Source organism: Brachypodium distachyon, chromosome 1 (assembly GCF_000005505.3).
Source record: "Brachypodium distachyon strain Bd21 chromosome 1, Brachypodium_distachyon_v3.0, whole genome shotgun sequence".
In the NCBI taxonomy this organism is placed as follows: domain Eukaryota; kingdom Viridiplantae; phylum Streptophyta; class Magnoliopsida; order Poales; family Poaceae; genus Brachypodium; species Brachypodium distachyon.
The window spans coordinates 58,442,192-58,454,266 of NC_016131.3; the positions used below are offsets into that span (position 1 = coordinate 58,442,192).

A 12,075-nucleotide genomic window follows, 5' to 3' on the forward strand; every position below is an offset into this window, starting at 1 on the left:
GACCGCTCCGTAAGTCAGGGATATACGTTGGTTATGAGACCATGTCAATAATCAGGTATCTGGACCCCATCACAGGAGACTCTCATACGGCCCGCTTTGCTGACTGCATTTTTTACAAGGATCTCTTCCCAAGTTTAGGGGGAGGAAATCAACCTCTTGATGAGAAAAGTCAAGAATTGACGTGGCAAGCCACGGGGATCCACGCAAATGACCCGCGCACAAGTGAGACACATAGAGAGGTCCAAAAGATATAGATTTGCAAGCTTTAGCGAATCAACTGCCTGATCAATTTAGTGACTTGAGAAGTGTGACAAAATCACATGTGCCTGCGCGCAATGTACCGGAAGGGTAGAGATACCCAAGGATCCTGTGGGTCTACCCGCTCGAGTCCAAAGGCCTAAAAGGACGAGAAATCCGATTCCTCAAATCCCAAGTACTCGGGGACGCCCGACGAAAAAGGACAAGGGGGATTTATCACACTCGATTACTAAAAAGCCCCGAGAGAGTGAGGGGAGCCAATTGAGACCTGGCACAAGTACGGAATCTCCAGCGCAAGGAATTCCGGACTTTAACCTTCCAACAGTGGAAGCACCCAGCGGAGATGTGAGCGCACACATCGGCGCGGAAACACTAAAGGACCTCGCTCCAGGAATGGGAAATCCTGTGAAGACAGAGGATGCGCATGATGTGCCCCATGACGAAATGGCCATAGATTATGTTAACACGGGAGAATCAATAAACCGAGCGACTGCTAATGTCGACATAAACTTTGCTAAGAAAATTGCCGCAATCATCGATCTTGACCCCGAGCCTAACTCGCTCGTTGATTGTAAGAAGAGGTCGGATTGGAAAGATTGGCAGAAGGCAATAGCTACCGAATTATTATCTCTGCACAATAGAGAGATTTTTGGACCTGTGTGTCGAACCCCTCCCCACGTACACCCTGTCGGCTATAAGTGGGTATTTATCCGCAAGAGAAATGAAAATAATGAGGTAGTACGGTACAAAGCAAGATTATGAGGAAACCTACTCCCCGGTCATGAATGGAATTACATTTAGATATTTGATCTCAATGGCAGTCAATATGGACTTAAAAATGAAATTGATGGATCTTGTTACTGCTTACCTGTATGGTAACTTGGATTCGGACATTTATATGAGGATACCTGATGGTCTCCCGGTTCCGAATCAAGACAGAGCAAACAAAGGTCTATACAGTGTTCAAGTCAGAAAGTCACTGTACGGACTTAATCAGTCAGGTAGAATGTGGTATAATCGCCTGAGCGATTTTCTACATGAAAAGGGCTACACGAGCAATGAAGATTGCCCATGTGTATTTATACGGCAATCCCAAGATGGGTTATGTATAATCTCGGTATACGTAGATGATTTGAATATCATCGGTACACCTGAGGATATTGAGGAAGCAAGTTCCTACTTGAAGTCGGAATTTGAGATGAAGGATTTGGGTAAAACCAAGTTCTGTCTAGGTTTGCAACTGAAACATTCCCATGATGGGATTCTAGTACACCAGTCTACCTACACTCAAAACATTCCCATGATGGGATTCAAAGACTCCCATGACTGGGCGGTCATTACAGCAAGACAAAGACCCTTTCAGGCCGAAAGAAGAGGGGGAGGAAGTTCTGGGTTCAGAATTTTCTTACCTGAGTGCTATTGGAGCACTCATGTACCTCGCGAATTGTACACGGCCGGACATTGCGTTCGCCGTCAATTTGCTGGCTAGGTACAGCTCTGAACCTACCAAAAGGCATTGGAAAGTTGTTAAGGATGTCTTTAGGTATCTGCAAAGGACCAAAGATCTTGGCCTATTTTATAGAAGGAATCAAGACCTATCTTTGATAGGCTATGCCGATGCTGGGTATTTGTCGGACCTGCATACAACCAAGTCTCAGACTGGATATGTTTTTCTATGTGATGCAACTGTTGTTTCATGGAAATCGTCAAAGCAAAGTCTTGTATCGACTTTGACGAATCACTCAGAAATCATAGCACTATATGAAGCATCACGTGAGTGTGTACGGCTTCGACGGATGGTTCGCCACATTCAACAGACCTGTGGGCTGAACACCGTCCAAACCCCCACCATTATCTATGAAGATAATGCAGTTTGTGTTGCACAAGTACAAACGGGTTCTGTGAAGAGTAATCTCACCAAGCATATAAATCCTAAGTTTTTCCATACACATGAGTTGCAAAAGATGAACAAGGTAAAGGTCTTGCATACTAAGTCGTGTGAAAATCTTGTTGATTTGTTCACTAAGTCACTAATGGCATCCACTTTTGAAAGGTGTGTGCGTGAAATCAGTATGTTGAGACTCCGGGAGATGCAAGGTTCAGGGGAGATACTTCACATATCATCGTTAAATCTTAATCATGGCCATCAAGTACTCATCTTGGAGATTGAGTAGGTTGTACTCTTTTTCCCTCAACGAGTTTTTCTTATGTTTCTCGCATGAGGTTTTTTAACGAGGCGTCCATGTGTTTTTCCTACTGGATTTTTCCGGAGTTTTTGAGGCATATGACGTACGGATAATCGCACACTCGTTCCTCCACCTAATAGTTTGTTGTGGGCTCTTATCCATTGGGCCTATATAAAGGAGAAGAAGTTATCTGTACAATTGAGAGCAGAAATTAATAAGAATAATAAGAACTCATGCTCCTCTCTACTTTCTGATGTTCATCTATTTTACTGTACTTCGTAATTGTGTGTGTGTTCGACTACGATCTTAGTATGCAACCTCGGGACCGAAGAGCCAGCAGGAGCTGCACAACGAGTACGTATATGCGGCATCAACTCTCGTTCCATCTTCTAGGGCCCACGGCAAGCCAGAAAGCCATTTTAGGCAAGGTCGTTTTATTTTTCCGGTGACCTCTACAAAAGTCTCATGGGATTCAATTATCTTGGCAAATACTAACCTTTTCTCCGGTCCTAACAAAAAACAATGCCCCAAATCACACAAATCAAACGGAAATTTGAACATCCCAGAAGAGGATGCAAAACAAACTTATTTTATGAAGATAGATTCCCCTCCCCCCACCCCCACCCCCCCCCCCCCCCCCCCCCCACACACACACACACGATAACTGCACAATCCAGTATCCCCTCCCAGGATCACAACCCTTAATCCAAATTCTATCCAAATATCTCGTTGGATCCTAGAATCCTATACTCCAACTCGCTACGAGTCCAGGAGCTATGAATCCACATGAGCAACAGATGAGATGATGAGCCCATTGCGGAGAGTAGATGTTGCCGAGACAGCATGTACAGCGCCGAGTGCCTATTGAGGTGCTTTACAAAGCTTACACAAAATAAACCGGTTTTCGCTTAACCACTGGTGTGTATTTCTATAGGATAGGTGCTTAGTTTGGCACCTCTACTATAAAAATAAACACTGGTGCTTAAGATTAAACCTGTTGAAGTTTATACCAACCTCCTTATGCACCGTGCATTGTACATGCTCATGAGACATCAGGCAATGGATCCAAACATTGTCACCAAACCACAAAAAAGCACTCAAATTTTTAACATTTAAGACTAGTGTCATTCAGCAAATACACAAAATATGACATGGAATTCATAATTCGCATAAGATTTCAGACCCAAGGAATTCAGTTACACTCCGCTCGACCATCATGAACCAAAGAAACACAGCAGGAAGGCTTAACAAAATTAACCCAAACCAATTTCATAGATAACAAGGATAAGTAAACCAGAATAAGAGATCCAGTCATCCACTCAGTTCCAATTTCAAAGGTATAACAGAGATAGATAGATAGATAACAAAGTACTAACAGCACCTCGAGCATTCGGTGTAAAAACACACAAATCTTGATTAAAGCAGTTTCATCCAACGGATAACTTGATGCCTATGTATGTGTATCTGAAACACCAGGAGGCACTAGATACCAAGTATCGTAGGTAGGTAGATAGGCAAGCACGTGGAGCTGCTTACTTGCCGCCCCCAATTTCCTTCACGGCACAGATCTGTTCTTCACCCATGGCAGACATCACAGACAGGATAAGGTCCTTGCCTGCATCAAACCCATCCTTGATCTGCAGGTCGGAGAGCAAACCATATAAGACACAGTTGTGAAGGTAGTAGATGGCAGATTAAGTTTGCACGGAAGAGTACCAACCTGGGTAAGAAGAGCATCATCAGTGGGAAGCTTCAGGTCATCCTTAGTGCCACCATTCTCAGTGAGAAGGCTGACCTGTAAAACAAACCTCACCAAGTTAGAAACATGATAACGCACAAAATAGAAATGAAGGTCAGATGAGAAGCAATCATACAAATCCATCATCAGTTATGTCAATCAGCTGATAATCCTGACGGTCAACATGGGGGATCTGCATGATACCACCGTAGAGAAAGTTCATTAGGCTGTGCCGAATAACAAGGAACCAACAAAATGAAGCATGAGTTCAGCAAGTAGCTTACATCACAATTGTGGGAAGAAGGAACAATATCCTCAAGCTTCTTTCCATTGAAAATGTCAATGGCAACAAAGTGGCACTTTGCGTGACCGTGCTTCCCAGTCTTGGAAGTGGAAACCTCAACAACCTAGAACAAATACAGTGATCCTCAGAACAACAAGAGTTGGACTACAAGTGATTTTCTTACAGAAGACAAGACCGAATCATTGGATTAATGGACGCAATCGGACAATCAGATGCACAAAGCAAATAATCACACCAGAGTCTACAAGGAAACGCTTTGACAATCAAGGGAAACGATATCAGCATCTACTGCATAGGGGTAGCGAGGTAACCCAAACTAAACATGGGAAAAACAACACATGCCATCTCCAACTTTCTACAACATGTCGCAGTTCTAATTTTAGTCAGTTTCCTGAAACTGGGTACTCACTCTATATTATTGAACTGACAAACAGAGGAGCACAAACAATTGGAAGCCAAGTCAGGACACATACAGAAGCATAATTATCTCCAACACAATTGCCTCGTGCGACGAATTCTAGCAAGATCTTGCCTTGTTAGGATTTAGCAAGACAGTTTCCTTTTGAGTCGATTCACCAACTTCTTGCGATGTGTATCTAACTAAAGACACAAATCTACATCGAAAACATTGCACCGCAGCTAGCAGATCTAACAATTCCACTCCAACGCGTCCTAAATCCGTATCGGGCATGCACCGACGAATCAATCCATGGCGACAGGCAGATTACCAGATGCATCAACCAATGAATCGATCGCTCAACCAACAATCAGCCACGAGATTTCCAATCGGGAAAAAAAGGAATCGATGCATACCTTGCAGGGGCGGCCCTTGATGACGATGTGGCCACTCTTGCGGATGGTGCCGGCCTGCTGCGGGTAGGTCTTGGATGCGCCGGAGTCGGCCTTGGACTCGAAGTGGTGCTCCTCCGAGTCCGACATCTCCGACGATTAGCTCCTGCCGAACCAACAACAACAACAACGACAGCGATAAAAAGTCAGCGAGAACAGGGGGAGGATTGGATCGGGTTTCCGCGGCGGATCTGGATCGAGAAGGCTCACCGGGGGCGAGGACGACGGCGGCGACGGGAGCAGGCAGGCAGGGAGGAAGGATGGATCCGGGGAAGACTGAGCTAGGGTTCTTGGCTCGGGCTCTCCCCCCACCTTTTTATGCGATGGGGATAGCCACCGCCGCCGGATAGGACTCTGCTAGTTGGGCCTCCAGATTCGGTCCATCCAATACGGGCCTGCTGCCCACGGCCCGTTTATTGTCTAATTGGTTTCCTCATTAATGGTCTTCATGTATGTGCAAGGAAGTGAAGCCCGTATAGCGTTCATGGGCCAAGGCCCTTGAGAACAGTGCGTGCTGGAGAAAATTCTAAAAAAAAAACATCGCGTTCATGGAGAGGCAGGTGAGCTGTAAAGGGGAAAAAAGAACGTGACAGGCACCAATGTCACACGCAGACAGATAGACAGAGATCACAAATGTGTAGTGCTCACATTGAGTGGCATTGTCGGAAATAAAGGAGCAGGTGGCGGCATCTCGTCAAATGGCCCATCTTCCCTTATTTATGGTTACGTGAGAAAAGAAGAAAGAAACACACGGTATAATTCTTTACGGTTATAGTACTTGGATTATGTTGAGTATATACCCATCTTGCTTCTCATATAGTATGATTTTGCCCTTCTAAAGTTCTACTAACAAAAAAGAAGAAGAAGTTTCGATCGAAAAACGACTCCGTTTCAAAATAGATCGTGACCTGCAATAGATGTGCAACCAAATAGCGTGGTTTCCTGATTTGTTCTTGTATATTATTTTAGGCAATAAAAAGGGGTGGAGGGGGATTTTCCACATGAATATATTACTTCGAGTGAAAGAGTTCATGACAAGGATGAGAAATAGTTCAGCTATTTTCTTAGAATTGATTTTCAATCTAAACGATCAAATAGTCATGTCCTGGATCAAGTTCTCAATTGCATTATGGACATGAATATCTTCATTCCAGAAGACCTTTGGGTTCCTAAATTTCCAAAATTCGCCCGAGTTCCAAATTGTTCTTGTATGAATATATTCCTGTGAAAAAACAGTCTACTTATGTCCCGCTTAAGCTTCTCGCCCATTAGGAACTTGTTAGTTCAAAAAAATTCACAATAAAATTGGTCTAGCAGAGGGGCATATCTGTTCGAACCCACTTGCATACCTACCATAAAAATGCCATGTACATCAAGTATTTTGTGAGGACTTTTCCGAAGGTGTTTTTTAGTCATTTTCTTGAAGGTGTTTTTTAGTCGGTTTTTCTAAGGTGTTTAGTGAGACTGCTAGTTTGTCACTTTGTCTCAACTTCTTGCATCTAACCATTGCAGTTGGCTGACTCCCATTTTCAAAAAGGCAAGGGATACAATATTTCTCAACCACCAACTTATATAAGCGCTTTGCTTCACTCCAAAGAGAGCATTAAATATGTCCAAAGTCTCCGGCAGATTAATAGACAACGATAAGAAAAATATACAAAAGGTTTTGCTTCCAACACACATGAGGCCTAACCTGGACAATGATGGAGGTTTGTGTGATTATACACGACATAGTACATGCCCTCATTTTAATTCCTTTTGATGTTTAATGACACAATGATTGGTTGGAACAATGACAATGCCATAATTACCACTATTACCCATAAATTTATGGGATTAATCACCCCGCAACGAAAGCATGATTTTAAGAAGCAGATTAACCACTTCGCGAGAGACGCTCGATTTCAAGAAGCAAGAAGGACGTATAGATATACATGTATTTCCAAATTTTAACCCAATTTAGTGTCGATCGATCCTACTATATCTCCGTTTTCTCAAAATGGATATACATGTATTCTCAAATTTTACCTTCACCATCAGCTATACACCGGTAACGTATGGCTCCCGCAGCATAAAAAAAAAGCACAAACAAAAACTTCTTCCGAGTATAAATTCAGTTGTAAATTTTGGTGACATAGAAACTAAGCATACATTTTGTTAGCTCATTAGTCATCAAAATTTGAATCCCTATTTGGCCGGTACCATCTTTTACTGGTTAGCCAGATCAGGCAAGAATGCATTCTTGCACCACCGTGACAGAGACGAAAGACCCACCGACGGTCCCCTTCTTCTTCTTAACACCAACCTCACTCTCTCTGGCTCACTCCCCAACAGTCACCCACTGGTACTAGTTCTAGACTTCTCCAGCTCACATTCCCACATCGATCCCAAGGCAGCAGCCTCCAGCCAGCTACAGTAGCACCCAACAATGGCCACGAATCCAGATCAGGTGCGGCCGAGCCGAGCAGGAAGGACGACGACGCTCCTGCTGGCGGCGCTGGTGGCGGCTGTGGCGTCGTCTCTGCCGGCTCCGGCGGCGGCCGCCAACTACACGGTGGGCGACGAGAAGGGGTGGAACCCCAAGGTGGACTACACCGCCTGGGTCAAGAAGCACAAGCCCTTCTACAAGGGCGACTGGCTCCGTAATTACCCAAACCCTTCTTCTTCTTCCTCCTCTGCTTCTTCTTTTTCCTTGCGAATCTGCCATTAATGGAGGAAGCAATCAAGCTAATAAGCTCGGATTTGGCTTTTAATTGCAGTGTTCCAGTACCAGAACGGGCGGTCGGACGTGGTGCAGGTGGACGAGGTGGGCTACGACAACTGCGACAAGGAGAGCGCCATTAGCAGCCACAGCAAGGGGACGAGCTTCGCGTTCCAGCTCAAGGAGGCCAAGGACTACTTCTTCATCTGCAGCTACGGCTACTGCTACTCCGGCATGAAGCTCGCAGTCACCGCCAAGAAGGGCTCCGCTTCTTCTTCAACCTCGCCCTCTTCCCCGTCCTCCGACGATTCCGATTCCGACGACTCTGATTCTTCTTCCGAGAAGTCGCCGGCCGCCAAGAAGTCCTCATCCAAGTCCGCCGCCGCCGCCTTCCACGCCGCCGCTGCTCCACTCGTCACCGCCGCCGTCGCAGCCTCCGCCGTGCTGCTCAGGATGCTCTGATCCAGTTCGCTGAGATCCGTCCATTCGCAAGCTCAGATCTTGAGGCCCTGTTCTTGTCAGATTCTTCTCTGTTTCGCTATGTCATGGTCATTGTGCGCTTGATTTCCGCTTTCTTTTTCTTGTTCTCTCCATTCGATTGATTCCAAGATGGTGTTTTTATCATTTTTGGTCCATGGCTCGTTGTGCTAGTTGAGATTGTCAAAGATTAATTAAAGTGTGGATTAGTAATTTGTTGGGATTGTTTATCATTGTGCATTGTGATTTGTTGAGCTAGGCTAAACATGGTGGAGTAAGATGGATGCCCGTGTTTTAGGCAAGAAAAGAAAGAAAAAGATGTGTGACCATGTGCCCATGTGTGGTTGCAATTAAGCAAGTCATTCAGTTAGCTGTAGACTGTGGTACTTACTGCATTTGCCTTTGCTTCTGCATTACTCCATTGCCTCTCTCTTTGGGGTATGCTTTGCTTTGCTTTGGGCCTTGGCACCATGTGTGGATCTAGTCTAGTCTCTAATCAATTGGTCTTCTTCTGTTTACTGTACTATAAAATGCTCCATTAGGTGCATCTTTCGTTGGCATGTTCATTAGGTGCATATAATTAATTGGTTTGTGTTAAACCAATGGAGGTTTGAGAAGAATAGAGAGGCAAATTCGAGTGTGGACCATGTATCTGCAAAATAGTACAAGAGGTTGAACCAGATTGAAAAAGTACCAGATAAAAAAGCTAACTATGTCCTCAATATTTTCTTATCTTTCGAATCTGTCCCAAAAATTTGATCACGGATTCAGTTTTTTCATATCCTTTAGTTGGCCGGGGTCTTCTTGATTCGTTTTGGAACGATGAAGATGCCACAATACTGTTGGCTAAACGCCTAAACCCATACCTAACTGCAACCTTCTCTGCACCCTAGAAGTCTACATGCTAAAATGATTTTGCAGGTCCGTGTTATGCTGAATTGCTGTCAAAATGCTGTTTGAAATTTAGCCCAATTCCTGGTAAAGTCCTACTAGAAGATACGTATGAAAATTTTGAAGCACAAGCCAATAATTATCTGTTTTTTAGAATCGATGGTTAAGGAGCTTTTGCGGTTTTAGAACGGCAGCAGATCTATCTTCTTTGAGCTCAATAATAAGGATGAAGCTACTCTGTTGGGCTTTATGAGGCCTAACAAGGGACTTGCCTCCCGAGCTTGTGCATTCTTAGCCCACGTCCAGGCCCATTGACAATTAAAGGGGCCCATGGTTATGCAATCAACATTAGGCGAAAAAAGGAAAAGAAAGTTAGCATCAATGTTTTCTTTTCGGTTCCAATACTAACCACTTCAATAAGTGTTTTTACGCTAAAAAGTGTCCTGGACAAGGTGATGTGAAATTTTGGGGAACTGCCGGTCCAAACTCCAAACTTTTTTATACGAGCATGTTGCACATGTGCTAGAGAAACACGAGACATAATTTGCCAACTGAGTGTACTTCTTTTGGTTGGTTATCAGTTGTATGCAACAAATAGTTGCACATTGCATAAAAAACAAGATAAAAGTAAATAGTGTAAAGTTCTGAAAAAAAAGTAAATAGTGTATATATGTGTTAATGCCTGATTTTTAGACAAAAGATGATTTAATTCTCAGTTGACACGTCGGAACTATTGGATCAAGATTTGGGTATCGTCCCCAATTCCTCCTCTCCCATGTTCCTCCATTCGATTAAGATCCGTGGACCAGCGTGTCGACTGATCTCTAAAATAAAAATACCCCATAGAAAAACCGAATAGTAAAACGTGAAGAAAATCGTAGGAGGTTAAGGATTGGTTGAATTATCACTGGTTGCATGGGATTGAAACAAGTGAGGACGTTTGCCTCATGTAACATGAGAAATGCTGGGAATCTAAGGTTTGAGTCGAGGCCTCTCCATGTTTTTTCTACTTCTATCTTTTACGATTACGATTTTACGTACAATGTATACAGGCGGAAGAGGAAGAGAAGGGTAAAAACGGATCAAGAAAGGCCGGTCGTTTGCCGATGTGCTCCGGCTCTGTCCTAAGCGAAACTCTTTTAAAATCTGACCAAGTTTATAAAAGGAGAAAAAAAATACTAAAAGCAACATAAAACAAAAATCAAAGTTACCAAAATATACCTGCTATATTGAAATTTCAGAACTAACCCAATTGCCTTATGAATGGGCCCGGGCCCACGATCTCACGGTAAAGTCGGTGACACGAGCTTTGCTCTTGTGAGTTATCCATCTATCCTTCCTTCCTTCCCCAACAAGCAGATCGAACATTTTCCTCCAAACCCTTTCTTCTTCTTCCCTAATCTAAAACCCCACTCCCACGCCTCCCTCTCCTCCCGCTGCCGCCAGCCATGGACTACGGCGGCGGCCGCACCGGCCCCGCCACCCTGGCGGCCACCCGCCTCCGCCGCTCCACGGAGTCCCACGACGCCTACACGGTCCGCATCGCCTACCGCCGCCTGGTCGCCCTCGCCACGGCGACTCCCGCCGACGCGCGCCGCTGGATCTGCACCACCCGCTGGCTCCACGCCTCCCTCCTCCGCTCCGGCCGCCTCGTCATCGGCCTCGGAGTTCAGTGGACCCCCGTCCGCGGCCCGCTCCCTCCAAACCACACCCCTCCCCCCGCCACCCTCCAGCTCTGCGCCGGCCACCGCTGCCTCGTCTTCCACCTCGCGCAACTCGACTCCCCCATCCCCGCGGCGCTCTACCGGTTCCTCGCCGACCCGCGGGTGCTGTGCGTCGGCTACGGGAGCGCCTACGACCGCCGCATGCTGCTCGACCACTTCGGCCTCCGCGTCGCCTCCGGGCGAGACCTCCGCGCGCTCGCCGGGATGGGGGGGAATGTCTCCGTGGAGGAGATGGCGGCGCGGTTCCTTGGGTTCGTTGGGGTTAGGAAGCCCCGGGAGGTGGCCATGAGCGCCTGGCATAGGCCCCGGCTTGATGCGGCCCAGGTCGAGTATGCCGCCGCTGATGCTTACCTCGCCTTCCGCCTCGGCGTCCTCCTCTGCTCCGGTGAGGCCGCGGGACACCACCACCACCACCACCAGCAACCGGCTCCTCCCGCTCCGGTGATCCGCCGCGCGCCTCCTCCTGCCGCCGCCGCCGCCCCGCGCGCGCCGCCGCGGATCGTCCACGAGCCTCTTCCTCCTGGCCCGCGCGTCGCCGTGCTCAACCGCGCACCTGCTCCGGCTCCGGCTCAGGTGCCCCCACGCGCTCCGGTGGTCCGCCGTGGGCCTCAGCTGATCGTCCACGCGCCTCTCCCTCCTGGTCCACGCGTCGCCGAGCTGCGCCGCGCCCCGGCTCCCGCTCAGGTGCTCCCACGCGCGCCGCCTCGCGCTCCGGTGGTCCATCACGCGCCGGCTCCGGCTCAGGCGCGCCCCCGCGCGACCCCGACAGCACCACGCGCCGTCTTCGTCCCCCGCGCGCCGGCTCCGGCACCACGTGCTCTGGTGATCCCCTGCCCGCCCCCCGTCACGCGCGCTCCAGAGCAGCAGCCGGCATTGGCACCGACAGCCGTGGTCGTCGACGCGGCCGACGGCAGCAGCAGCAAGACCGCGGAGACCCACCCTGCTGG

General features: G+C 47.2%; 2 protein-coding genes across 2 annotated transcripts; one reads left to right on the forward strand and one right to left on the reverse strand.

Annotated features, from left to right (window-relative positions):
• Positions 1 to 3,591: 3,591 nt before the first annotated feature.
• LOC100842478 (eukaryotic translation initiation factor 5A-1/2) lies at positions 3,592 to 5,694 on the reverse strand. Its single transcript, XM_003557627.4, has 6 exons — positions 5,546 to 5,694; positions 5,300 to 5,441; positions 4,467 to 4,589; positions 4,319 to 4,375; positions 4,165 to 4,239; positions 3,592 to 4,081 (listed from the first exon to the last, which is right to left on the reverse strand). The coding sequence occupies exons 2-6, from the start codon at positions 5,423 to 5,425 to the stop codon at positions 3,977 to 3,979; spliced, it is 486 nt and encodes a 161-aa protein (XP_003557675.1). The 5' UTR covers positions 5,426 to 5,441; positions 5,546 to 5,694; the 3' UTR covers positions 3,592 to 3,976.
• Positions 5,695 to 7,669: 1,975 nt separating this feature from the next.
• On the forward strand, positions 7,670 to 8,842 carry LOC100843090 (mavicyanin). The gene is made up of 2 exons (XM_003557629.4): positions 7,670 to 7,977; positions 8,095 to 8,842. The coding sequence occupies exons 1-2, from the start codon at positions 7,764 to 7,766 to the stop codon at positions 8,496 to 8,498; spliced, it is 618 nt and encodes a 205-aa protein (XP_003557677.1). The 5' UTR covers positions 7,670 to 7,763; the 3' UTR covers positions 8,499 to 8,842.
• Positions 8,843 to 12,075: the final 3,233 nt, after the last annotated feature.

Bases quoted from the DNA above. Each gene is read 5' to 3' on its own strand.
- LOC100842478 (XM_003557627.4), bottom strand. From the start codon at position 5,425: ATGTCGGACTCGGAGGAGCACCACTTCGAGTCCAAGGCCGACTCCGGC. The intron at 4,590-5,299 runs GTATGCATCGAT...TATTTGTTCTAG, and splicing joins TCAAGGGCCGCCCCTGCAAG to GTTGTTGAGGTTTCCACTTC. The intron at 4,376-4,466 runs GTAAGCTACTTG...GGTATCATGCAG, and splicing joins CTTCTTCCCACAATTGTGAT to ATCCCCCATGTTGACCGTCA.
- LOC100843090 (XM_003557629.4), top strand. From the start codon at position 7,764: ATGGCCACGAATCCAGATCAGGTGCGGCCGAGCCGAGCAGGAAGGACG. The intron at 7,978-8,094 runs GTAATTACCCAA...TTTTAATTGCAG, and splicing joins CTACAAGGGCGACTGGCTCC to TGTTCCAGTACCAGAACGGG.